Genomic DNA, 25,998 nt, shown 5'->3' with positions numbered 1-25,998 from the left:
CTGTTATTCTTCTTCCCACCAAACTTGTGCAATTAATGTGGCCAAAACTACCAAACCAATCGATTCCATTCAACATCTGTCACAAAGGTCTAGGTCCATACATTTGGGCAATTTTCATATTTGTAAACTTTATACTTTTTGAGATATTTTACTTTTAAAATACAATTTTTTACAATGGAAGTCAATAGGGGGACGGCGGAACCGTCCGCCCATTCTCTGACACTTACTTCTTACAGACTTCGTAACTTGGTACATTTTTTATCGTTAACCTTCTTTCAAAGATTTAACAAATCAAGACACTTGTATCTTCAATAATCTGGAAACTGAATTTAGATTACCTTTATACTTTTTTCATAATCACAGTTTAAGTTCCATGTCTGCCTCGTTTTCAGTTGGTCTCATTGATTTACGCTGAGGGAGGAGCGCAAGGACGTGCAGGCAGTGTTGCCAGATTGGGCAGTTTTTGCAGCTCAATTTGATTACTTTTTACGACCGTTCAGGCAGCGTTGCCAGATTGGGCGATTTTTCCTACCCAATTTGACTCCTTAATCACGTTAGGCTGGGAAAATTAGCATTTGGGGAGTACATTAAATTTCGGCTGGTTTTAAAAAGAACTGGCAGGATTATTATAATTCGTTCTACAAATATCAATCAATTACATACCTTTCATATGGCATATCGTTTGTGCAGCTAGTACCACCATTACTTCAGCTACTACTACTACTACCATTACTACTACTGCTACTACTACCATTACTACTACTAATACTACTACTACAGCTAGTACCACTACTACTACTATCTTCCGGCTTTGACAGTATTACAGTTTAGCATCAGTAAGTTTTCGATTTCAGCTTCCAGGTTTTTCAGCAATGCACTGCAATACATTTGACCTTTCAGATTTTTCAGCAGTGCAGGGCAATACATTTGACCTTTCAGATTCTTCAGTTCAATTAATTTTACATTTCTGAATTTTTAGCAATGCTTTGCACTTTTCATGTAGCTGTCACTTTATTTGTTTCCAACTATTACATTTTTTTTAAATAGTGTGCATGTCGAGTGCAAGACGAGACTGAAGTTGATGGTTTCTATGTTCAGTGTCTGATTTCTGTCCAACCATAACTCATCCACACTCAACTATATCAATCTTTGCATTGGCCATACAACCCTCAGCTGAATTTAACTGAAATATGGTTATGGTTCTTAGCAGATGCCTTTATCCAAAGCGACATGCAAAAAGATCATAAAGATCACAGGCATTTCTATGCACAGTAATCCCTTATGCGTGGGATTACATTTTCTAGTTATCACTGTTATGCAGATGGCACACAACTGTACCTCCCCATTTCCCTCAATAGCATATGCACTATGGATAAACTGTTTGAATGCTTGGGTGATATCCAGTTGTAAAAAACCTGGGGGTTTGGCTGAACAGCTCTCTAAATTTTAACAAACAGGTCAGCAGTGTTGTGAGTGGGAGTTTTTTCATCTGAGAAATGTGGCCACGGTGAAATCACTTTTATGTGTGAAACGACTACGTTTTCCACTGTGGACCAACGTAGCTATACTAAATTTTGGTGTGAGACTGGGTTAAAATAACAGGGTTTGTAATGGAAATTTCCATAAGTCGTGATTTTCTCAAGACAATGAGACACTGTAAACTCTGTTATTATCTTTATAGTAACCATTTCACAGTTTGCACCTCCCTTATTGGCCTTAGGGCCAGCCTCGGCTGAATCATAGCTATACCACAAGCTACATCCTGGGATGGCCGAAGGGAGTAGTGGCACTCCTATCTGCAGCTAATGGTTTTAATAAGACATCCATCAAGTGTATGATCCTTGAACTGAAATAATAACAGCACATTTATAATGGAAAATGGTACAAATTAATTTATTGGCACTGACTACAGGAAAATGTTTTCATTCAAAGCATAATGTTCAAAGTTAATTTTGGATATCCACTAATTCACAGTTACCATTCAAAATGTGTGAATTATGGTTTACATATAGAGATAGAAGATATACATTCAACACAAACACAATTCCTCCATGTATCTGACTGGATTATAGCACATATTAAACAGAGATTGATTATTTTTAGTGAGCTACTGAAAATATAACACAATTTACCAATAAATTAATTAACATAAATACATTAAAAAAAATGTATTTAAATAAATTATATAATCAATAATATCCACACAATTTAAGTGACATTTGAGTTCAAGGTGCACTCACTTGAGACGTGGTTGGTCTTTGGACCAAACAGCAAATCTTTATCTTTATCTTTTTAGCAAGACCCTGGAGTGGTCAATCAAACAGCGACAATTTCTCCCCACAGCCTTTAAGCAACAATATGAAGCTGTTTATTATCAAGCCACTTACTTAATTTAGTAGGATAAAAAATACATTGCATTCATACAAAGACATTTTCTTAATGGAAGAACACACATGGACTTCAAAATAGTTTTAATTTAAATGTATTTTCCAGAATATTTTATCTTAAAATATCCTGCAAAACACACATGGACTTCAAAATAGTTTTAATTTAAATGTATTTTCCAGAATATTTTATCTTAAAATATCCTGCAACATTTTATTGTGCTGTGATAACGAATGTTTTGCTTCCACCCTTACTCAACGGTAAACAAAGATTGGACAAGAGCTTTCGTATCTCTTTGGACTGTACACCATATATGATGGGGTTGAGGCTACTGGGAAGTATGTGAAACATAATGGAGGACAGCTTCCTGTAATCCGAGTACTGAGGGAAGCGATGCATCAGAATGGTCAACATTCCACATATAAGCAAGATAAGGTAGACAGAGAGGTGAGTGCTGCAAGTCTGAAGAGCTTTACTGTTCAAAGCTTTGTTCTTATTGGTCAGACAGACAGCTGTGATCTTTGCATAAGTAAGCACTGTACTGCCCATAGAAGATGTAAATAGAATCACAGTAAATGACAGTCCATATACATTGTTAATGAAAACACTCTCACAAGAAAGTTTAAACAGTGAGGCATTGTCACAGTATGGATTTGTGATGACGGCTCTGCATCTATTCAGTCTAATGGTCAGCCCAAGCAAAACAGCCACCAACAAGAAGGACACACCCCAGGCAGAGACAGTCAGCTTGATCACCATTTTGTTGTTCATAATAGTAGCATAGCGCAAAGGGTTACAGATAGCCACGTATCTGTCAAAGGCCATGATCATTAGAATGGCATAAGAGGCCGTGCCAAACATATGTGAGAAGAAGGCTTGGGCCACACACTCATAGTAGCTGATGATGCGTTCAGAAGGAGGCACCAGAATGTCTCCAAGAAGCCTTGGCAGCATGATGGAGTTTCCTATGATGTCATTGATTGGTAGATTACAGAAAAGCAGATACATAGGCTGGTGTAGGCTCCTTTCAATGTAGACTAGCACTACAATACCCACATTAGTAAATATGATGAAAATATAGGATATAAGTAAGAAGAAAAAAACAGGGTACACAGAATGTACGGTGACCTTTAACCCTTCAATCTGCAGGTTCAAGCTGTTGAATGTGTAGTTGTCCATCGCTGAAACCAAAGACATCATAGCCAAAGAAAAGTAAAAGGTTATTCTAACAATAAATAAATATTATTCTTTGAAAAAATTTCCTGTGAATGTCAATACAAGTGAGTTGATATGTATTATGCAATATGTCAAGTTTTATCCCAATCTACTTCATTTGTTTGAAATAAAACCAAAATATTCAATATCTTGAAATGAGTCTGATCAGAGATTGTATAACTTTCTTATTGTTCAGTCCTCCATATTAACTTGGCATCTCCAATATTAGGATTTTCTGATTATTTATATGGGAGGAGTTTGATGAAAAACAAATGATGCAACCATTGTCACCTTGGCAACCGTCTATTTTACATTTACTGCAGTCATTGGGCTGAACCAAATATATGAACCAGTAAAATAATGCAATAGTTCTATTAGATATATAATAATAAAAATACATTTGAATAATAATTATTCAAGAGAATATCATACAAAATACACATTATTATTATTATTATTTTTTTTTTCAGGGAAATTAAAATGTTTGAAGACAGTCAAAGGGAGGCTGGTTTGTTATGTTGCGGTGGTTGTCCTTGAAGACAGGCACGTGTTGGGTCAATTGTTGTTTTAATCCCAAAACTACATCTCATTGAAGTTATGTTGGTTGTGCCTGTATAAGTCTGCCATTAGATGTAAAGATACTATTTATAAGTGACACCAAGCAAGCACAAGTGACACAGGGATCTTAGGCCTGGTAGGCCAAAATCTGCTCTACACCCGGTGAGATCTTTTCCTTTTTGAATTATACTTAATTTTGAGGTTTCAAAAGTTGTTTTTTGATTTCTTATTCAGACACTGGATTTTGTGATAAGGACATGGACTTATCTATTCTTTGTTTTCCCCTCTTTAAGGACACATGGATTTATCTTTATTAAGTTTTAAGCCAATCTCATAAAAAGCCATTAGGTTCTTCCAGTGTAGCTGTATGTTTGATCGTTGCAAGACCTGAAACACCTGATACAACACAGAAGATGTGTCCAGGTGCATCACAACATGTATTATATATCTGTCTGTCTGGATCAACTAGTGACTACCAGTAACAGTCTGGTTCTTTGTCCGAGAGGGGTGGGAGAAGGAGCACCTCAGTTAAACAAATAAAAGAATGACGAAAAATAGCAACGTTAATACGACGGCGATTACGGAACGTGTTTGTGTAGAGGTATAGGTTTATATGGCCAGGGTTGTATTTATTTGGTTTCTTTGTTTTGTGCCTGTTGGTATTTTGGGGTGCCGTGTCGAGGTTACGCCACTGGGTGACGCTGTAAAAGTATTGAGGTATTTTGAAAAGTCGAAGAAGAAAAGCTCCGTGGTTGAGGTGTTCAGTTATCACTTTGGTTGAGGAAGATGTTGACGGAGCCGATGCATACAGGCACACTGTATTGTTGAATTTTAAATAAAAGTGTTGGAGGGTTACTCCAACTCAAATACAGCCTCCGCCTGCGTATATGTATACCTGCAACATTTGCAGCATAGTTTACAAGATCGTGTGAAAAATAAATGCTTGCAGACGGTGCAAGTGTCACAGTGCACAGGAGCTACACCTGGTGAGACGCAGGATGAGCATCTAGTATCTAGCTAGCAAGGAGAAGGAGTGGATCTAGTTTGATGCTGATTCCATCAAGACACTGATTCCATCATGGAACCAACAGCCAAGGGGGGAGCTGAAAGACGCCTCCGATCACTGACCACCATCAGTGTCTCTATTTCAGCAGAGAGATTATGGTTAGAAGAAAATAAAGCAGCAAAGGCCCAATATACCATGAGCAACAGAGAGACCAAGATCCTCCAGCTCAGGAAGGAGCTTAAGAGCCTGAGGCGACAGTACAAGAAAGCGCGTTAGGAGGAGTGGGATGCTCTCTCAGAGCTGCGGCGCATCCTCCGCAAGAAGCTCACTACATTGTCGAGAGCTTAATGGTATCAGAGGCAGAGGAGGGAGAGGTTCAGGACGCACACCACCTTTCTTGCTAACCGGTTCAGCTCACCTTCCCCAAAAAGGGGATTGACGTCTTCCTCAGAGACACCTTCAGTGACCCAACCAGGGACAAAGATCTTGGCCAAAGCATGTCCTGGACTTCAAGGGTAAAGGAGCTCACCTTGAAGGAGATCCAGGATGTGGCATCGATTCAAGCAACCAATTAGCTGTTAACCAAGAACTGGAAGCATGTTTGGCAGCTGTGGACAAGTCAGGCCTACCAAGGAAGTTCAAAGCCTGGATATACCAGCACGGCCTCCTTCCACAGATACTGACCCCTCTTCCTGATATCCAAAAAGGCGAAAGTGGTTCGGTCTTCGTCGAAGCCTGCGGGAAGAACGAAATAGTGCTATATAATAGTGCTATAATATATAATATAGCTTCCCTTCCGCAGCTTAAATGAAGAATTCAGGGAACCTTAGCAAGGGAGATCCTGCAATGCTGGGAGTCGAGCGACGTCTGCCAGGCCGGCATCCAGGCTAGAACAGGTTGGAAGTGGAAGGCAGCAGAGGGTGGCTTGGCTTAGACACAGATAGCACACACAGATTGTGTGGCAAACACCACACAATGTGGGAGGGAAGGACAGGAGGGTCATGATCCAGGAGGAGGGGCAAGCATCAGTTGAGGAGGCCACATTCCTACTATCTGGCCACAGGGAGCCTGGACAAGACGGGAGGAAGCGGTGGAGCAAAAGGTGTCATGGGCCAAGCTTTGGAAACTCTGCATCAAGTTCTTGATCCAGGCTTTGTATGACCGAGTATTCTACCGAGCTCTTCCAACTTACACATCTGGGGGAAGGTTAAGTCACCAGAATGCCCTCTGTGCCAGAGGAGAGGATCCCTGGAGTACATTCTCAGCTCCTGCTCGAAAGCTCTGGGTGACGGGCGCTACCGTTGGCGTCATGACCAAGTCCTCAAGGTCATTGCCGATATCATCTGCAGCGAAACCACTGTAAGCACATTCACCCAGTGAAGAAAATCATTGCTTAAATCAGAGCTGGTCAGAAGCCAACAGCAACCTCCAACTCCGTCTTCTCTCAACAGTACAAGATTGAGAGCTGAAGGTCAACCTGGAGAAGCTCCTCAAGTTCCCAGAAAATGTGAGGCCAAAAAAATGTGAACAACACTGAGGCCGGACCTGGTGCTGCTCTAATCAAGGACGCCAATGAGAGGATGAGAGTAACGTATGCTGAGCTGGTGGAGCAGTGCCACTCCAAAGGATGGCGAGCGAGATGTGAGTCCATCGAAGTAGGGAGCAAAGGGTTTGCACAGGACCAAGCAAACACCTGATGAACCCAGGATACCTCACTGAAGATGTGTCCAGGTTCATCACAAACTTTACCCAAGGGCCTGTCATCCCAGTATGAGGAACCCTCAAAGGAGGTTATGAGCACTCCGCTCAACTACCTCAGCTGGACACCTGGCCCCACCATTGCTAAGAGCAAGCTCCCTGCCTATGTCAGGACTGCATAGTCGCTCACAAGTTTCCGCAAGAGATTCAAGACTTTGCATTGTCTCCCTCCTTACCCCTCACCACCCCTCCACCTCCCTTACTCTCTTACGCACTTATTGTTTGTTGTACGTCCTAGAACTTAAAATGAGCACTTAGCATCGTGTAGCATCTTATCCTAGCTATCTTTATATTCTGGGAATTGGTTAACCTAATCTAATTGTAAGTGCTTGGCACTTGTTCTATGAACATCCTTACTGTATCGATATATTGTTGTTTCTCTTTCTTCTGACAAAAACAATTTATCATTTTAAATTGCTTTATAATCACTCTATATAATTAGTAGAGATGTTTGGCTCCAGAGCCCAAAACATAGAGTTTAGGTCAGTCTCTATGGAGCGACAGCCTTGTCCCTCCCTCTCTCTCTCCCTCTATTCCCATGGTCCATCTCAGTCTGCCTCTTCTGGTACCCATGTTTGTAAATTGAATTTTAGTTGAATTTTAGTAGAATTTTAATTTTAGAGACTTATCGGTCTCACCGGGCTGTGTGTGTATGTTTGTGTCTACACACGCGTGTGTGTGGGTCATCACATCAACATATATCCCTTAGATGCCACCGAATTGTACTGAATTATTTTTTTTGTTTTACATTACATTAAATGTTCTGATACATAAAAAAACATTCTGCAACTTTCCATATAGACGTTGTGTCCTTACTTTGTCATCTAACTTTGATAAACATTTAGCAAATGGCGGATTCTTTCCCCTGAAGACTAATTAACATGAGGAACAGCTAATAACAATGTTGTTTTAACCAGCCCCCAGAGGATATCATTAATGATGTTCATTTCCTCTTGTGAGTGTCTTCTTAAATGGGCAAATTAGCACTCCTGACGGGTCATTCATTTACGTTAGGGGACACTCATTGTTGCTGTGACCAAACAGTGGCAACATGGAGCAATACAAATATTTGTTTATTGGTATCCTGAGGTTTCAACAAAACAGTTTCATCAAGAGTTTGGAGGCACAGGTGTATTAATTAAGACAGACATTTTTTTATAAGATTTTGTTTCATTGTTTTGTCTACCAAAAACGATCATATACTCTCCTTAGTTACTCAACCATTAAAAAGTTTAGCAAAGGTCTAGGGTTGCCTCATCCCTGAATATAAAATGTGAAGCAGTTAATTGTAAATGGATCCAAATGATTGGGTATCAACAGTAATTCAGTAACATTTATATAACACAAACCCTGTGTGTTATTTTTAAATTCCAATCCGGATTCAGGAAGTCACATTCTACCGAATCATGCCTACTCTATTTATCCAACATCATACGCAGGGATATAGATAATGGAAATCTCTCAGAATGGTATTACTTGATCTTCAAAAGGCATTTGATACGGTGAATCATAACAGATCAATTGCCAAACTTGAGGCCCTGGGGGCAGACAGCTCCACCTGTCGGTAGTTAAGGTCTTACCTGTCAGGGAGGGAACAATTGGTGGCCCTAAGGGGAGTGCTGTCTGATCTTAGCATAGAATGCGGTGTTCCGCAAGGAAGCATTCTCAGACCGTCCTTATTTTTGACATTATATTAATGATATGGTAGACTCCTGCTCATGTGACCTATTTCTGTACGCTGATGACTCAGCACTTTTAATAAGCACCCAACAATACTGATACAACCTTTAATAGAGGAAGAAAAACATGTACCTAAAAGGCACAGCTGAGCCCTATTGCCAATTAAGGTAACTAGAAAATAAACATAATTTGAATCCTTTGTGGTGTCGTGGTTTTGGGCTAGGTATGACTCACACATCAACACAAATTTAAAAAAAAAAAGTTAAATGAGCTTGCACTCTGGCGGTGGTTCATGAAGAATCTCCTGAATACAGGTAAAAATTCTGTCTTTATTAAAAATGGGTGGAATGATAAATAAGAAGAGGCCATGCTTGTAGGGTCTTACATATCTCAAACACATACGACTGTGTATGGTGTTGTGTTGATTACTCCATGTGTAGAAGAAAAAGCTATTAAGGACTGGTATTAGCGTTTAAAAAATGTGGTCCAATGAGGTACTGATGTTAGCTTGGATATCATGTGGACTAACTAAAGCATAGAAGGAATGTATTTACATCTCTGGCTTGTAGAGAACCCATATAAATATAGAGGCAGGTGAGATAGAAGACAGGACTGAAGCACTCTCCTCAATTAAGGAAGCTTAGTATGTTTAAAATAACTGAATGATTGAAAGTGGTACGATTTTGCTCTGTGTCGCCAGCAGAAAGAGCTGTAAAGACTGGAGAATTAAAACAATGGACATGAAGAACGTTTCTCTGCTTCCTAGCCCTTTTCCCTCAGTTAAACAAATGGCATGACATGTTTATCCTTCCAATGTCATGTATTTAGTCAAGCACGTTGTGCATACCACTGGTGGGCATAGAAGTTAAAAAATGTATTTGTCACTAACATTGGACTGGTTGTTGAGGCCACAGCCACGTCCTTTCTCAGATATACGCCCACTTCCTGTTACTCAAAATCGAAAAATACCTTCAAAGACTATGGTACCCCAATGAAAACAAGGTTATTCAAATATAATTTAACTTTTTATTTTCTTCAATAATACATTTTGTTTAAATAATAATGTACACAAAATAAGGAGGGGTGAATTCTTCCTGGAAGACCGGAGCGGTAGGGGGTTTAATAAGTAAAATAAAAAAAATAGATATATAGATACATTTTAATATATTACATTTTATGATTACATCAATAGGACGTAAAATAAGATTCTTGAAAAGGGAGTTACAAATCGAGAAGGGAAAAACACAGTTAAGGCAGTCGCTAGTTGCGCCTTAAAGGGATAATTCAGGATTTTGGACATCGGGTCTCATTTCCAAGTGAGCCAGTGTGTTATTTATCATTGGAAACCGTTTTCAATACTTTTCATTCAGTCCTTCTAGTTGCAGAAATTGCTGGTGCTAGGCTAGCGCAAGTCGAGGGTAACTGCCAGCCTAGCACCAGCGATTTCTGCAACTAGAAGGACTGAATGAAAAGTATTGAAAATGTTATTTATCATTTCCAATGATAAATAACACACTGGCTCACTTGGAATTGACCCGATGTCCAAAATCCTGAACTATCCCTTTAATTAGCCTCAGTCATTCCCCTTAATACTGTCAATTGAGTGATGCAATGCAAAGTAGCCCATGCAAATGAGCTGAGAATGGAACCAGTGTGATAAGAAGGTAGGATAAAGATGCTATCTTAGGAGTAGAGATGGGGCTAGCTAGATATTATTGCAGGGTATGGCCACATTCTAATAGGGGGAGTGATCATTGATGAGCTAGATTTAGGTTTGATTAACCTTCTGCTTATCAATACCTTGGAGTTTACTTCCAGGTAGGAGAGTCTTGTCAATTGTACAAAGTTATGCCAAAGAAAGGTAGGGGGCGTGGGGGAACGTTGAGCTTGATTTTATTACATAATTTGTCATGTGGAGTCTTATGAAATTATCACTCACGTTAATCATATTTTTGTTTTTTAATTGTTAAAGGGGAATATTACACACTAATACATACTACTCTGATTGTTTCATATGGAAAAATAAAGATTACAGGATAAGAATACCCTTTGAAAAAGTTCCTGAACTAAAAAATATATTTTCCAAGCGCTATATCAGAACTCGCCATTTTGTAAACTACGTCGCCAGAGTGGTAAGAGCCAAAACTTGTTGAAGCCAAACGGCCTTAAGGATGAGCAAACCATGCTCAATATCTCAGGGTGAGTATCTATGAGTTGGTTTTAGCAAAGTATGGATGAATGTTTTTCTATCACCTTGGTCTCACCCTTGGCATTGCCCAAACTTCTTCCTTTGATCATTTTGATATTTTTACCCTGATTATTCCATGTCTCTGTCCTCTATGTATGGCTTTTTAGACTGTACTGTCAAACCACTCTGGTGACGTGTAAATTAATCTAAATGGTGATGCTTTAACAGCAAAATAATTTGTTCAAAAAGTTTAACTTTAATGTTGACTATCGACACTACTTTCCTACTTTGACCTTCACTTCCAATTTAGTTTCCGATCCACTTTAGGCCATTGCCTATGATTTATTTGTTATGTTTTGAGATAAAGAACCTGTATCTTAGTAAACCCCTTAAATTTTTGGTATATATGTCATTTGATGATGAATGCGCTTCTATTAATTGTCACAAGTGCATTGTACATAAGTGTTTCAAGGGAGGGGAATATGGAATCAGATTTCTGTCAATATTAGTACACAAAAACAAGAATTTTAGGAAAAATGCAATTTTATATATTTGCTTCACTATTTTCTATATTTCAAAAGCAAAATGTATGAGTTGCAAACAAATAATTTGGTTAATCGTGGAACTATTGTCTTCTTCGATTAAAAAAATAATAATAATAGTTTGGTCCCCTTTCTCACTGGTCTGACTTTTGCCCTCACTGCTGGTTTTGCATATGCTCTACAAGCTATTGGCTCTTTGTTTGCAGTTCTGATACAAACCTACGTGTGGGCTGTTTTTTTCAGGGGTAAATTGTTAGATTTTATTGACAGAAATCTGTATCCATAGGGGAAGATACTGCATGGACCACCAAACATCCTAGAGAATTGGTTAAAGTTGCAATTAGTAACATTCAACTAGCCCATAGCTTAAACTTACCTGGACATATCTGTAGTCAATGCAGATTGATAGTGATTTTAATAATGTAATCAATAAAATGACATCCTATAACTGATATATTGAAAAACATAAAAACTACTGGCCAGTTGGTACCGCACTTTGTTTACAAAATGTCCTGAACGTTCTGTATGTTGCATCTCAATATAAACACTCCCCCCACACAGCTGAGCTATGCTAAGATAGAACATCGAATTGGTCTACATGCTTTTGACAAACAAATAATTTGTATGTTCACAAGTGCATTGTACATTGGACATGACAATATAACTAATATATTTCTGCTTTTATCATCGTTATTCAGTCTATTTTGGATAAAAACTGATTTGATTGCAGCACTTTCCTTCATGCCAGTATTGTTTTTTTAATTCGACAGAGTGGTCCTTGATCTCAACCTTTTTGGAAAATGCTTTCAACAGTGTCAAGGCCAGACCGATCTACAGGGATTTACAGAACGTGAACTCACCAGATTTGGTTGGCCCCACGAGGCTTCTTCCACGCCGTGGAAAATCTTTTAAGGGTATTTAATAACATAAGGTCAAATATTGTTAAAAGATGTAGGCCTACTGCCTGGTGTACAGAAAGCCTGTTTACTTGCTGTTTCCAAAGTTTGCCTTTGAACACCTTTGATGTTTTGAGCTGGAAACTAAAAAAGCTTTTAACTGTGCCTCGAATACGCCTAACACAAAAGGATATGGCCTTTTCCCTTTATTTTCTATTCAAAGTCACCTGCTTCACTGCTCTAACCGAATAGAAGGCCTTGACCCTTTTCTACCTGGAAGTCAATGTAAACACTTCTCAATAGCGTCAATAGCAATTAGGAGGTGGGTGTAACATGAAGGTTAATATTTGGCTACTTTTTAAGTAGCCTTTTGAGACCATCCAGATTAGCTTAAGTTTCACAATTTATATCAGTTTGGCCTTGACTGGGCAGCAGTAGCCCTGCACTCTTTTTTTCGTAAAAAAGTGTATACAGGGAAATGTTTATTTGAAATGACTTAAAAACAACAGTTAGCAAAAGGAAGGTCTGTGACTACTCAGCTGTTTTGATTTCTACATATACGGTTGCCTTACTTTAAAAAATAAAGAATAATAACTCCAGGCTATCACATTATGCTTGTGAAGCACTTGCGCTTTCACTTTGTTTAAATCCAATTGAAAGCAATGCTTGGAAATCTCCTCTGAGAAAGACTTTGTTTATATTTTAACATCATTATTGAGTTCATTTCTAATAAAGTTTTCGTTGCTCTGCACTTTCACTGGTTACCGCAATTGTTGATTTAACTCTCCAGTCTGAGGCACACATTTTGGTCAAACTTAAACTCAACCTAAACAGGATGGTCTCAAAAGGCTAGTTTTGAATATGCAGCATTTCAACATAGCCGATGTCAGTGGCAAAGAGTGTGGCTGAGTAATTTAAAGAGTAGTAAAAAAAAATCAGAGAAGGTTCATCAGATTATCATCTTTTAGACCTAATGTAATAATAAAACCATCATTACATGCCATTTCACCTGCAGATATTTAACAAAATTTCTCTCATCCATTTCTCAGTATTAGTATCATTATATTATTAAACCATGTAATGTAATGGCATAAATACAATGTGGATAGTGTAAAAATGAAAAAGGCAAAAAAAAGAGGATACTTGGGTTCACTTGAAATTAAATACAGGTACAACAAACCCACCCGCTGGACAGTATGGATATTACATGGTAAAACAGCAGAATATGGGTAAAGGATGTGTCATAGCGATAAAGGACAGTTAAAAGGGGACTCAAAGAGTTCAAAGGCAATACTCAAGTTTTTTTGCACTCATAATCTTCAATGAAATGTACATTTCCTATTTTCGCAGCAATCATCACAATCAAAACACATCCACTGCTAAGTGTGTCAACTGCTCAAGCCACCCAAGGCGTCAAGAAGAGAGGTGCAACTAGTCACAGGAATAAAGCAGAGAGGCTACAAGACACATGTACATATAAACAGATGTATATATTACAATCGCAATGAATAGGGCTCCCCTCCAAAACTATTCACAATAACTGACTGGAGGAAGGAGGGGTTGTAGAAAAAATGAAAATCATATTCACACACACACACACACACACACATACACTCTCACACTCATACTCTAACCAGATATTTATTAGTTGATTCAAATCTGCCAGATTAGTTTTGTATGTTGCGCGTTTTATTTTTCTTCTAGAGCACAGAGGATCAATAGAGTTTGGGTGCACAAGCTGTGTCACTCTCCAATAATCGTGTTCAGTTTTTGTACTCCCTCTTATTTTCCCGTGTCTGGCAACATAGACCTGAGTCAATCTGAGCTCCTCTCTTATAACCTGCAGCCATCAACACTACATCTCTGCAGTGTGGCACCATCATAACAATGATCCAGTCGTAGGTTCAAGGTCCTTTATCTGACCTGAGAGTCTGTCAGTATGGATTGCAGAACCTGTGTGGTCAGTCTTGATATTTTTTTCTCCTAGTGGCATTTTAAGTCTTTGAGTCTAAATATGATTTATTGTAAGGTGTACAATATCAAGACCAAAAAGTAATCCTAATCAAAATATCTCTATGGCAAAAAAAAACTACAACCTGAACTAGGATTTAAGAACAAGTCAAAATCGGTAAGGGGGTATCGCAAATCCTCAAAACGTAACCACGATTGGCTACTCGTTTTATTTAATTAATTTTTTGTATTGACTCACATACACACTCTTCTACATATTGGGAAAGCAATGAAAACTATTTTTATTGTTTGCCGCTCCCCTTAGTTGGAGCCTATACTTGGCTAGGATTGATTGTGGTTGGACCTAATCCTTGCAGGCTGTTGTGATGTATGAGTAACATTTGACACCAGTTTGCCTATTTATTAGGCCTCCTTTTCATTGAGTCAACATAACTGTAATAATTTAGTAATCATTTAGTCAACATAACTTTATCCTGGATCATCAAGTCATCATCAGTTAACCCCCTGTTGTCCACACCCGGCTTTAGGCAGTGTGGGAAGAACTGTGCCAACAAGCAGCAGGCTAAGCGAAGCTTAAGGGACATAGAGCCGTGTTTTCACCCAAAGTGCAGGAACCTTTATTCCCAGGAGCATAACAGGAACTAAAAGGTTCCTTCAGCCCGTTGTTTTCTGCATTTTCAGAGCTGTCTAAACACCCGCAGATTAGGCAAAATTAGGTCCTTTTATATCAGGTACATAGCTAATAAAAGACATGGAAATGCTCTGTACTTTCATCAAAATTGCCTATGTACCCAGAGGATTAAATGATTATAGTTCGATGTTTGAGTAGAAAAAATAAAAAAATAATAATAGAGCGAAGTTCAGTTTGCCAATGAGGGATATTACGATAAGTGGATGTGCATTCTTTAATACATCCATGTTTTGGAGACATAAGTGTTGAGTGGTTGATGGCTAGCAACACACCTGTTGTGCATCAAGTAATCAATGTGCACCGGTTAAACCAGCCATCACCACCCACACTCAGGGTGATCCCCCACATGAGAGCATGGATCACCAGCTCATGTATCAATGTCTATCAAATTCTACCATAAAACGGTTTCCAGCATTTGCGGCTGGAGATGTTGGAAACAGAGGAGTTGTTGGGAGTTCCTGCGGGAAGTTCCTGCGGTTGAAACACGGCTTATGTAAATGTGTCAGAGCTACACACGTAGCATACTGGGATAAACACTGGATAACATGCTGCCAGGGGAATGTCCTTGCCAATCTTAAACCAATCTTGATTTAGGCAAATTGTGAAGTCAATATGCTTATTAGCCATGTGCATACTGAACAATGAAAATGTATCATAGCCATAAGAATCTGAGCAAATCTTTGCTTTCAAGTCTCTAGCCAGACTCAAGTCTCAAAACAATCAAATCTCAAGTAAGTCAAGTCCAAAACAGCAGGGGAGTCCTATGTATATGTGGTATTCGTCAATATGAATAGAGAGAAAACTGTTTTCAAATAATTCACCCTGGAAGGAGTTTTCCAGAAACGTTTTCAGTGAGCTAAAATGCTGTTGTGGTGTAGAGCCAATAGCTTGTAGAGCATATGCAAAAACAGCCGTGAGGGCAAAAGTCAGATCAGTGAGAAAGGGGACCAAGTATATGGGGATTTTATAGTATTTTCTGTGTTTGGCCTTCCATCTACACCACAACAGCATTTTAGCTCACTGAAAACATTTCTGGAAAACTCCTTCCAGGGTGAATTATTTGAAAACAGTTTTCTCTCTATTCATATTGACGAATACCACATGTTTTCAGCTACACCGACAGACCGACAGATACAACATACGTGGGAAAGAGGTCAGAGTCTCAAGTCCTTAGCTCTGCCTAGTGGCTAATGAATGTTTTGTGGAGAAGGAATACTGTGAAAACCCCTCAAAAATAAAGAGCGATCGAGTGCTCTACTGGTTAGTACAAGCTATCAATTAGTATTTACTCATCCATACTTGCAATGTGGTATAAATGGTGTATTATAACCCTGCATGGCAGAGAGAACTTAACCCATACTGGTTTGTGTTTATATGTATGTATACTTCATACACACAATATTTATATACTGTGTGGGTGCATGTGTGTTTGGATGGGGAACCATGCAGCTAGACAGTTGTGTGTAGTCTATATCTCATCATAACCTTTTGAAACGTTTTTTAGTCCCTCTCTCTCGGAGATGGCAGTTCCGTAAAGTATGTCCTCCACAGCAAAAGTGGGAATGTGGGAGGAAGGCGAGAGAAAAGTCTCCCTCCAAAAAAAAAAAGATTATTCTCCTTTATCTTCTTCCATAGTGTGGATCCAGACTTCACTTCCACTGACAACCAAAGAACCCACAGCCATCACTACTGATACGACACAGGAGAAAACATTTCACACTTGGAAAAAATAAAAAAGAAACACGGCAGTCATAAATAAATCCTCCAGGGTACCACACCACCTGTAAGAGATGGAATGAGGGACACATTAGAATATATGGTGGGCTGTACATTTTGTACAGTGTGTAAAAATGCACACCTGCCACCAAAATGTAATAATCATAACATAATAATCAATTAATCCCCATTCAAGTAAAAAGAATACCATGTTATTTGCCCAGGACACAACGTGACCAATGTCTTTGAATAGTCAAAGACACAAGGTCAACCCCAGACAATAACATGTGTTTCGAATCCTTCGAAACACACAAAACAGATGAAACACAAATATCGGTTTCCAACTTGTAAGTAGATACTTGCATTGTAGCCTTTCAAATAATGGTGTGCTAAACTAATTAATTGAAAATGCTAACTTTGGAAAGTGTATCTCCTGAACTACCCCTTTGAACTACAATCATAAAACTTTGGTCGCATGTCTCTCCTCACGTTAAATGTATGTTCCTTGACAACAAACAACATGGCTGCCGGGCTGCCGGCTACAGCAATCAACTGGAAATTTTGCACAAACAAAACTCCTCATCCCTTTGACCCATGGTCATCAAACTTTGTGTACATGTCTTTTCTTAGAATGAGCAAATGTTTTTTAGGAACCCATAACACTCACAACATGGCCGCCAGAGGCAAAAATTTGTCCAATCAGCTTTAAAGGGCCAAAAGGCGGGGTTAACTTATGCCAATCATCACCAAACTTGGTGTACTGAAACCCATGTGGGTCAATCAAAATCAGCCTTAGGGGGCACTACAACGATTGATTGAAAATTAACACTTTGAGCAAGCGTGAAACTTTCTACGCGTACCACTAGACCCAAGCTGAGGCTATCCCTCAGTTAAAAACAAAGAGGGTTGTTATGGTCTGCTCATGGTCATGTTTCATTGGGGCTACTAACCTCACACAATCACACATCCTTCAAGGCCAAAGAATGAAGGCAAGAGAGAAGAACAAGAAAAGAAAGAGGAACTGGGGACGAGAAAGAGGAAGACAGTCAGGACGGAGAAAGAGACAGATAAAGAAAGATGGACAGAGAGAGAAACACATGGTGGGAGGAAGAGAAAAAAGACAAAGTCAGCGATAAAGAGACTGAGATATGTATATATATAGCGTGTGTTTGTGCGTGTATATTAGTAAATTAAATAACTTATTTGAAACATACTGAAGACATGTCAGTTACAACATAGAAATTATAAATAAACAAATATTGAAGGTTGCACAGATCTATTTATTATTATATTATTTACTTTAATACTGTTTAATACTGTACCAATTTTAGGATTGAACACCTCATCAATACTTATAAAGTTAACATTTTACTAAAATAAGAAGTTTATAAAAAACATTGTAAATTCAGGTGTCAAAGTAAGCTTTGACACCTGAATTTATATTTGATATAAATAAAAGTTTCCACAATGAGTTAAATCCAGCAATAAAATAGCACTCTATGTATTGTAATAGCACAGTAATATGTATGCATTATTGAAAAACACTTGACACTTGATTTAAGGACATGTAATCCAAGTTATGGTATAGACATTTATAATAGACTATTTTAACAACTGGAAACAATTATTATCCAGCATATTTCAAATATTGATCCCCAAGAAAATGAAACATTACACACAATGTACCAGCAACTGGCCTTCAAAGTAAAGGTGCAATGGTCTGATTCTTTACATTTGATATTAATTGTTGGACAATAACAACAATAACAGGTGTTGTTTACCTTTTCCTCTAAATCTTTAATTTGTCTCCTCTGGATGTCTGTCTTGTTTTCCAGGTCACGGATTCTCTGTTAGGAAAATCCCCAAATTGTTAACACAATGTATCTATTGTACACACACACAATGCATAATCTAGAACAGACATGCATAACTGGCAATCCCATAATATAGTGGCCGCCAGATTAATATATTCATTATCAATCACTGATTTCACAGAATATGTAGAACTAAAACATACACAGCCACTAGAGTGGCGTCTAGCAATTCAGCAGAACTCACACCTTAAGACAATTCAGTTTTTGTATAATTAATTGGTGATTTTTCTGGATGTTGCTAATTTCAAATAATATGACTACTAGGGAGAAAAGATCCATTTACAATTATTTTTTTATTAAATGTATGTTTGTTTTGATTACTCTTGTAATCAATGTTCCATGTGTTCTCCTATTTGAAAAGTATGGTTATTATGAAATTTAGCACCTTCAATTGGAAATGTTTCTATTTCAACAATGCTTATTTAAATTTGGTGACATCAGAGCTCTAACAAAAAATGCTTATGAACCTAAAATGACACACACACACACACACACACACACACACACACACACACACACACACACACACACACACTCTGAGCCAAAGACCAATACCTGCATGTACATCAGAGCACCATCCACCCAGACCCACATCCACCCTTCCTCTCTGCCCCCACCTGGTGCGCCTGGTGCAGCAGCTCCATCCTCTCCTGGAGGATCTGGCAGTCGTACTCGCGACTCTTCCTGAGCATCTGCCTCCTCAGCTTCTCCACCGACGTCCGCAGCTCGTCCTTCTGCAGCTCGTCCAGTGGCTCCCCGTACTTAATCACCTTGGGGGGAGAAACCGACTGACTTACTTATCAGGAAAGGGCATTTCTCCAATGTAGATTCTGAATAATTTACATTGCAATCTAATCTGAATCTTTGCAAAATTGCTGGATATAAAATTGGGGCTTGCATTTACACTCGCCTCTAACCTTTAAAGAAAGGGGTAAGCAATTTATTTTTTAAAAGCGTTCTTTGTCATATTTGATGAAATTCAACAGATTATTTGAATGGAAAGTCACCTCCAAGAAAGGTGTTGGATATAAATATGTGCTTGTACTAACCTTGTCTTGCTGCAGGGCATTGTAGAGTGTGGCTTCTAACTCCTGGATTTGCTGTTTGAGGAAAAATATGTTGAATGAATATTGCAATGACATTATGACTTAAATGAACAAATATTGAAGGGTGCACAGTTGCAATGTATTTATTATATTATATTGTCAATCAATTGAAGAAAGGAAGAAACACCTCATCAATACTTAAATATCTTAGAAAACATTTAGTAATACAAAATATAGCACGAATCAAACATGCACACCCCAACACTCTTACCAAATAGGCCTGGTCCAAGGTCTGTTTTCTGTAGTCCAGCTCCTCTTCCAGATACCCTTTCTGCTTACAGAACATTTCCTACAGACAAAGAACAGCAGAGGGTACTCTTGCAATACACTTGTATTATTTGTGTGGCTTGGTTAACTCAATTACAACAGTGAATTTTCTCTAATACATTCAAAGGGACCCTGCTTTAACTCCAACATGTACACTCCCTTTGTAGGAGCGTACAACTGGCTGGAAGGAGGTGATTGTGAGATTGTATCCACTGGTAGGCTGGAGTTGATTTGTCCATCATACATCCAAGCGTCTACATTACCCGTTCCAATGTGATGACATTGAACAGTCTTTGTGCAGTATCCATGGCTATTCCATTTAAAAAAAAACACAGTATGCGTTGTACTAATACTTATCCTCTGCCGGGTAAAATTGACTTGCCATCTCGATCTCCAAGTCCATCATCTTCTGGTGCAGCGCCGCTTCTGTGCCCTCGATCTGCTGGATCCACTAGAGGGAGACAAACAGCAAGACAACAAGGCTTTGTGCAAAACTCTTTTTTTTCCTGTAGGCCACACCAGTAAATGCATCGGTAAGGGCTTACCTTTTCCGCGAGTGACAACACAGTGCTAGCCTGAATAATGGCCACCTGTTCTTCATTACGTAGATTCTGGAGGGAAAAAAAAATCGGTTCGCATTTAATTGAGTTTTAATAAATACAGTATTTGTACGTCACAAAACCCAAACAGCAACCCTTCAACTCACTCCGTTGTCTCCGAGAATGTCGAGCAGTTTGATAAGATCAGGTATACACACGTCCTGTGGAGAAGAGCAAAGGCAGGCAAATTGAGATCACAATATAGAAAAGTATATAGCTTGGTTATACTTTGGCGAGAGCTGAGTGGTACCTTTACTCCCTCCTTCATGCAGTAGATCTGCAGGGCGCTGACACCTTCAGAGAACGGGTGCAGCCGCAGATGGTTAAATGGAGGGGAGTGCCTTTCACGCTCCTGAATGAATGAATAAATAAGATTTAATGAAGGTGCTGTGAGCAGTGTGTTTAGGGGCAATCCTTAGACAGACCATTATGACCTTCTTTGTTTTTATACGGTTGATAACGATGGAATAGACTTAGATTGGGTTTGGTAATATGCTTACAAAGTTCAAAGGTCAAAGTGGTCAGGAGTTATGCTTGTTCAAAGTTTTCATTTTCAACTGATTGCTGTAGCCCCCCTACAGTCTGATGTGGATGAACTTTAGACGTCTGGCCTAAGGTAGCCCCACCTCCTCAAAGAGTCCTCATTTCTCCGGCGATGAGTTCTTGGAGGACATTTGTTTATCACATACAAAGTTTCATGACTGTAAGTCAAAGGGGTCAGGAGATATGCTTGATCTAAGTAGTTTGCAGTTTCAGACAACGGCTACAGAGTCATTCGGTCGATTAGTGCATATTGTCATTGGCCTCCTGCTTGTCAGGCTCTACCATTGTGGAAAGTTTATAAACAGTGACTGGGCGGTTGTGGCTGGTAGGTGGATCTGAGGAATAATAATGAATATAGCTGCGATGAACGGTGTCAAGCAAGCAGCATCAATTTGGAAATAAAGGAAATAGTCTAATTCAGCAACTCAACTGCTGTCGGTCACTTCAAGTTATAGAGCCATAGTCAAAATTCGACCAGCTTTCTGAGTGTGAGGGTGTGCCCCGTATTAAGCTAAAGTGCTGGGATGGGCCCTGCTGGAATTGGCATCACTGCAAGCAGCCGTCATCGCCACCATGATGCTTTCGGAATAGTTGGAAGTATAGACAATTTTCTCTAGGATTGTTCTTACACTGCCAGAAGTTTCAGAAGTTGTTTTATTAAAATAAAACACTGCAAGCAAGTGCTTGTCACCAACTTGTCACATGGTCAGTTTTCTGTGAGCATGCTTACATGCTAATGCTAGCGAGGCTAATGAGCAAGGACACCAAGTCTGAAGTCTCTGGGAAACCTTGAAGAGGAATTGTGATTGATTGAATGATGTTGGCTTATTTGCATTTATCTATTTGCACATAATTCAGCCACTCAATCAGTAAATTTAACGTCGGCCACGATTAAGAAGCATGTGTACCAAATTTGATGTCATTTGGATTTGTGGTTACTCTTTGAAGGTTTTTTAACAACACAGACTTAAAACTCTGAGATATGTTGAATATAAAATGCTCTGGTCACAAGACCCTTGCCAATATTTAGAATGATGGACATTTCAAATTGGACTATTGTCGGTCTGACCTCCAGCTCCAGTATCCTGAACTCCAAGAGTTCGTTCTGATCCCTGGAGTCTTGGAGCTCCTGCTGCAGCCGGCTGGAATCAGTGTCTGTCCTCTCCATCTGCACATGAGAGAGAGAAGGAGAAAAGGAGAGAAAGGAAGAGAGAGAACCCTTTTACAAAAAGGAAGGACTAATCATGTCCAGTGTGAGCGTCTCAACATCAGATCAAACAACAAAATGACTACATCACTTGAGTCTGACCTGATCCAGAAGCTCCTGATTCCGACGCAGGAACAGCTGCTTCTCCTCCACCCATTTAGAGTCCTGAGGGGACACACACCGTTCAACAAACCACATCAGAATAATACGAGAAATAATGCAATCTTTGTTCTACATAGTTCTTGTTTACAAAAACTGAAAACAAAAAAGTTTTCAAATAAAGACAAAGACTTCCAGAAAAAAACAGTTTGACCAGAGGCCCATTACTCCTTTATTCATTTCATTATTTTTATATTGTTCATTCATATTTGATCCAAGACAAACTGACTATTGTCCATTTGTTGTGTGTGTGTGTGTGTGTGTGTGTGTGTGTGTGTGTGTGTGTGTGTGTGTGTGTGTGTGTGTGTGTGTGTGTGTGTGTGTGTGTGTGTGTGTGTGTGTGTGTGTGTGGTAGGCATCATACCTGTCCTTTTAGGTTCAGCTCGTTCTCCAGGTCCTCTATCTTGGCCTTGTAGCGCAGAGCGTCGGCCTGGAGCTGATCCTGGGCCTGAAAGGACAGAACAACAATGCAGGAATAACGCAAATGCCAAGCAACCCTCCACTGCCCATTCATTGGGAATTCAAAATGTAAAAATAGCCAGACATTTAAAGTTCAGTTTTATTCACAGATTGCATGCTTGTGATACATAAAGATTTAGAGCATGAATAGGTATTGGGAGGGGCATCCCTGTTGCCTATGTAGTATCCCCAACGCCCCAGGACTAGGACTGTTGAAAAGCACTGTCCTTTAACACGTGAGAGCAATGTACTGACTCCCTGTGCTCACTAAAGACCCAATGACACCCGTCACAAGAGCAGGTGCAGTCCCCGGTGTCCTGGACACATTCCCACCCTTGCTCTTGCTCCCAAACATGCCTACCTTCTCCTCCCCGGTCTCTAACGCCGCGTTCACAGTACCTCCGTCCGTCGACGGATGGGGTCTTTTTGACGTATCCATGTGTTTTCCCGGGTTGTATTACAAAGGCGATTTCATTGGACAGTGTATTTGCGTATATTTGCATAACGCGGTCTGATTGGCCGACGGAGCCGTCGCTGCCTGAAAAGTTTAACATTTCTCAACTTTTTGACGCAGGAGCCACAATCCATTTCGAGAGTGCCCCATGCAAAGTCAATGAGATCCGTCAATAGACGGATGTAGTGTGAACGCAGCGTAATTGGATAGCATCATTCCTCCCCTCTCCACTGTGACCGCCAGTGTGTGGTAAGGCTGTCAACAAATATTCTAAATTTGAATATATATAGTTTTAAATAGTTTTTAAAAGCAGACATTCGAAGGTGAAAATTTATATTCGAATGTGGAAAAACACACACCCACGGCAGCCGCGGCGCGGCTGTCTGCTTTGCGAGTGGGCGACCAGAACACTACAAGACAAGAGACAAGAGTCAAGCGACAAGTCAAGTCAAGTCGAGTCGACAAGAGTCGGGACCTTAAATTGCTTGCACAAAACTCTTGATGAGAGAGAGAGAGAGAGAGAGATGCGGTCTTGGCCATTAGTTCATTTTCTTATTTTTGTGTAGGTAATATGTTGTCAAATATGTTGAAACTTACAAAATAAACTACCTATACAAGTAGTTATGTCTTGTTGTATTAGTTTGTCCTGTTATTGACTGTTGTAATGCGCGTCATTGACATAATGCGAAAATATGGATATTCAAATAGTTTGAATATATGTGGTTTTTATAGGGAATATTCAAACGTCATTTTTGAGCAATTTTGACAATTTTAGTGTGTGGTGAGGGGTCTGTTCTGGTGCATACTGGCAGCCCTGCATCACTGTCAGCACAGGTGGGTGCTACACACTAGTAGTGGATAAGGTGTCGTCAGCACCCCCCCCCTCCCCCCCCCGCACCCAGACATACACACTCATTATATCCCTATCCCTATACTCTAGCATGGTGTTACCTTGGCCTCCATCTCTGCGTCCAGTAAGCCTCCTTTCTGCTCCTGCAGCAGCGCATAGGCTCGCTGTAGCGCCTGGTACTCCCTGGTCAGCTGGCGAAATCGCAGCTCCGACTCCTCATTGGCCAAACCCTGGTTACACACACACACACACACACACACACACACACACACACACACACACACACACACACACTCTCTTAAGCGAAAACAAAGCATACAATCGTAATTGATGGCTATGATTCTACTGTGAAGCATTGAGATCACACAACAACCAGGGACATGAAAGCCTCGCTACCTGGTGCATGTCTTCGTCTGGGGTAGCAGGGGTTCGTTCCATCCTGAAGGAGGCCACTGAGGAGCTCTCAGAGTCCATGGACTCCTCGTCGTAGCCGAAGAACGTGTCCACCACGATGTGCCTCTGTATGAGGACAAAAAGGTTAAAGGCCAATGTGCAGTTTTTTTTTTTTTCTTTTCTGGCAGTTTTCTAGTTGGTAATAAACATTTAAACAATTATCCATTGTATTTGATGTTGTAGGGTATCACAAAAAAGAAATATAATAAGGAAAAGTAGGTGATATGTTAGCGGTTTGCTAACAGGTTAGCGATGATTCTTATTTCTCCCACAATGCATTGCATGACGTCACATGAGGTACTCCGCTTTGGGACGACAGCCGAAAACCCGCCTTGATATCTTTGAGAGAGACGAGTAGCAGCTAGTGAGAGAGTGACAGTGTCAGATTATATAAGTAAATATATAGATAGAGATAGCCTAGATATATATAGATAGATAGATAGATAGATAGATAGATAGATAGAATAACAACATAACATGACACACGTGTGGTTTGAGAACGTTTTAGACTCAATCAATATGAAGTCGAGGGGAGACGAAGCTCTGTTCGTTTGTATCTTTTATTTACGTGATCATATTTTTATTTTATGTAAAAAAAAAAAAAATAGTTGGATATGGAATGTTGGATACATTGCATTCTTTCGTAGTGGCGACTTCTCGACTGCAAGGGAAGCTCGGCTTCACCTAAAATTTCGAAAATTAAATGGTCAGATATATACTGTTGTGTTAACATTTCATTGATTAAAAATGCGTTAGAACACGTCCATCTCGAAGACGAGTCCGTTCAGAATCAGCTGCTTATCGCAGGTCGACTGACTCGATTTCCTTCTCATACACTTATGTGTTTAATTTGCGTGTGTTTAGACAGATGGGCGCGCACCAAGCATCACCCGCATTCATTCTATTAAATACTCACTCGCGGTAAAACAGTTTTCTCACGATCAAATACTCTTCAATCCTAAGTAATGGGCTTGTACACGATGTCTGGGTCAAGAACATATGTTCGCTGTATGGTGTTTGCAGATGCATTGATTTAAAAGTACAACTTACCGTTGTATCAGCTGTTCTTTCCCAAATAATTTAACCAATCATTTACTCTAAAACTAGATTTTGTTTTGGAAGCCTTTGGAATATACTTTGCTCGAATGTATTATTATTATTTTAACGCATGGCATAGCCTACTATACTGTACTATACTACATACTATACTTACATTCATGTTCATTCATGCAGCCCTATGGAAAAAAAATGTTTCCACAATCCACACGCTATTTCTATGCAGTTTCACACGTATGAATAATCTTTGACATCATAATATTTAACATGCAAGTGTAGTGGTGCCTGGTTGCTGCGGGGGAAGATCAGCTTTGCGCCGGGTGCAAACTAGCAACGACACATGTAGAAAGTCGATTGCGCCGGGC

At 39.6% G+C, this 25,998-nt stretch overlaps 2 protein-coding genes across 2 annotated transcripts in view; both read right to left on the bottom strand.

Annotated features, from left to right (window-relative positions):
• Nucleotides 1–2,598: 2,598 nt before the first annotated feature.
• Nucleotides 2,599–3,564, bottom strand: LOC311354389 (olfactory receptor 52N5-like; the record flags this gene model as incomplete). The annotated part of the gene is made up of 1 exon (XM_084474205.1): nucleotides 2,599–3,564. One exon carries the CDS (start codon nucleotides 3,562–3,564, stop codon nucleotides 2,599–2,601), a length of 966 nt encoding a protein of 321 aa, XP_084330331.1.
• A 14,012-nt stretch (nucleotides 3,565–17,576) lies between these two features.
• The window catches only part of jakmip2 (janus kinase and microtubule interacting protein 2), a gene marked incomplete at both ends in the record, with an annotated part of 29,074 nt that continues 20,652 nt past the window's right edge, over nucleotides 17,577–25,998 (bottom strand). Inside the window, 14 exons of the mRNA XM_084474133.1 lie at nucleotides 17,577–17,627; nucleotides 18,388–18,453; nucleotides 19,098–19,250; nucleotides 19,530–19,580; nucleotides 19,798–19,875; nucleotides 20,236–20,304; nucleotides 20,399–20,464; nucleotides 20,560–20,613; nucleotides 20,703–20,804; nucleotides 22,065–22,163; nucleotides 22,305–22,367; nucleotides 22,726–22,809; nucleotides 24,226–24,354; nucleotides 24,521–24,643. Of these exons, the coding sequence (XP_084330259.1) occupies nucleotides 17,577–17,627; nucleotides 18,388–18,453; nucleotides 19,098–19,250; nucleotides 19,530–19,580; nucleotides 19,798–19,875; nucleotides 20,236–20,304; nucleotides 20,399–20,464; nucleotides 20,560–20,613; nucleotides 20,703–20,804; nucleotides 22,065–22,163; nucleotides 22,305–22,367; nucleotides 22,726–22,809; nucleotides 24,226–24,354; nucleotides 24,521–24,643 (1,188 nt within the window). The remainder of the gene's footprint in view (nucleotides 17,628–18,387; nucleotides 18,454–19,097; nucleotides 19,251–19,529; nucleotides 19,581–19,797; nucleotides 19,876–20,235; nucleotides 20,305–20,398; nucleotides 20,465–20,559; nucleotides 20,614–20,702; nucleotides 20,805–22,064; nucleotides 22,164–22,304; nucleotides 22,368–22,725; nucleotides 22,810–24,225; nucleotides 24,355–24,520; nucleotides 24,644–25,998) is intronic.

The sequence above is a fragment of the Micromesistius poutassou genome, assembly GCF_964030765.1.
Source record: "Micromesistius poutassou genome assembly, chromosome: 10".
Lineage (NCBI taxonomy): Eukaryota > Metazoa > Chordata > Actinopteri > Gadiformes > Gadidae > Micromesistius > Micromesistius poutassou.
The sequence above is the reverse complement of the archived record's forward strand: the minus strand, read 5'-3'. Positions and strand labels throughout refer to the sequence as shown.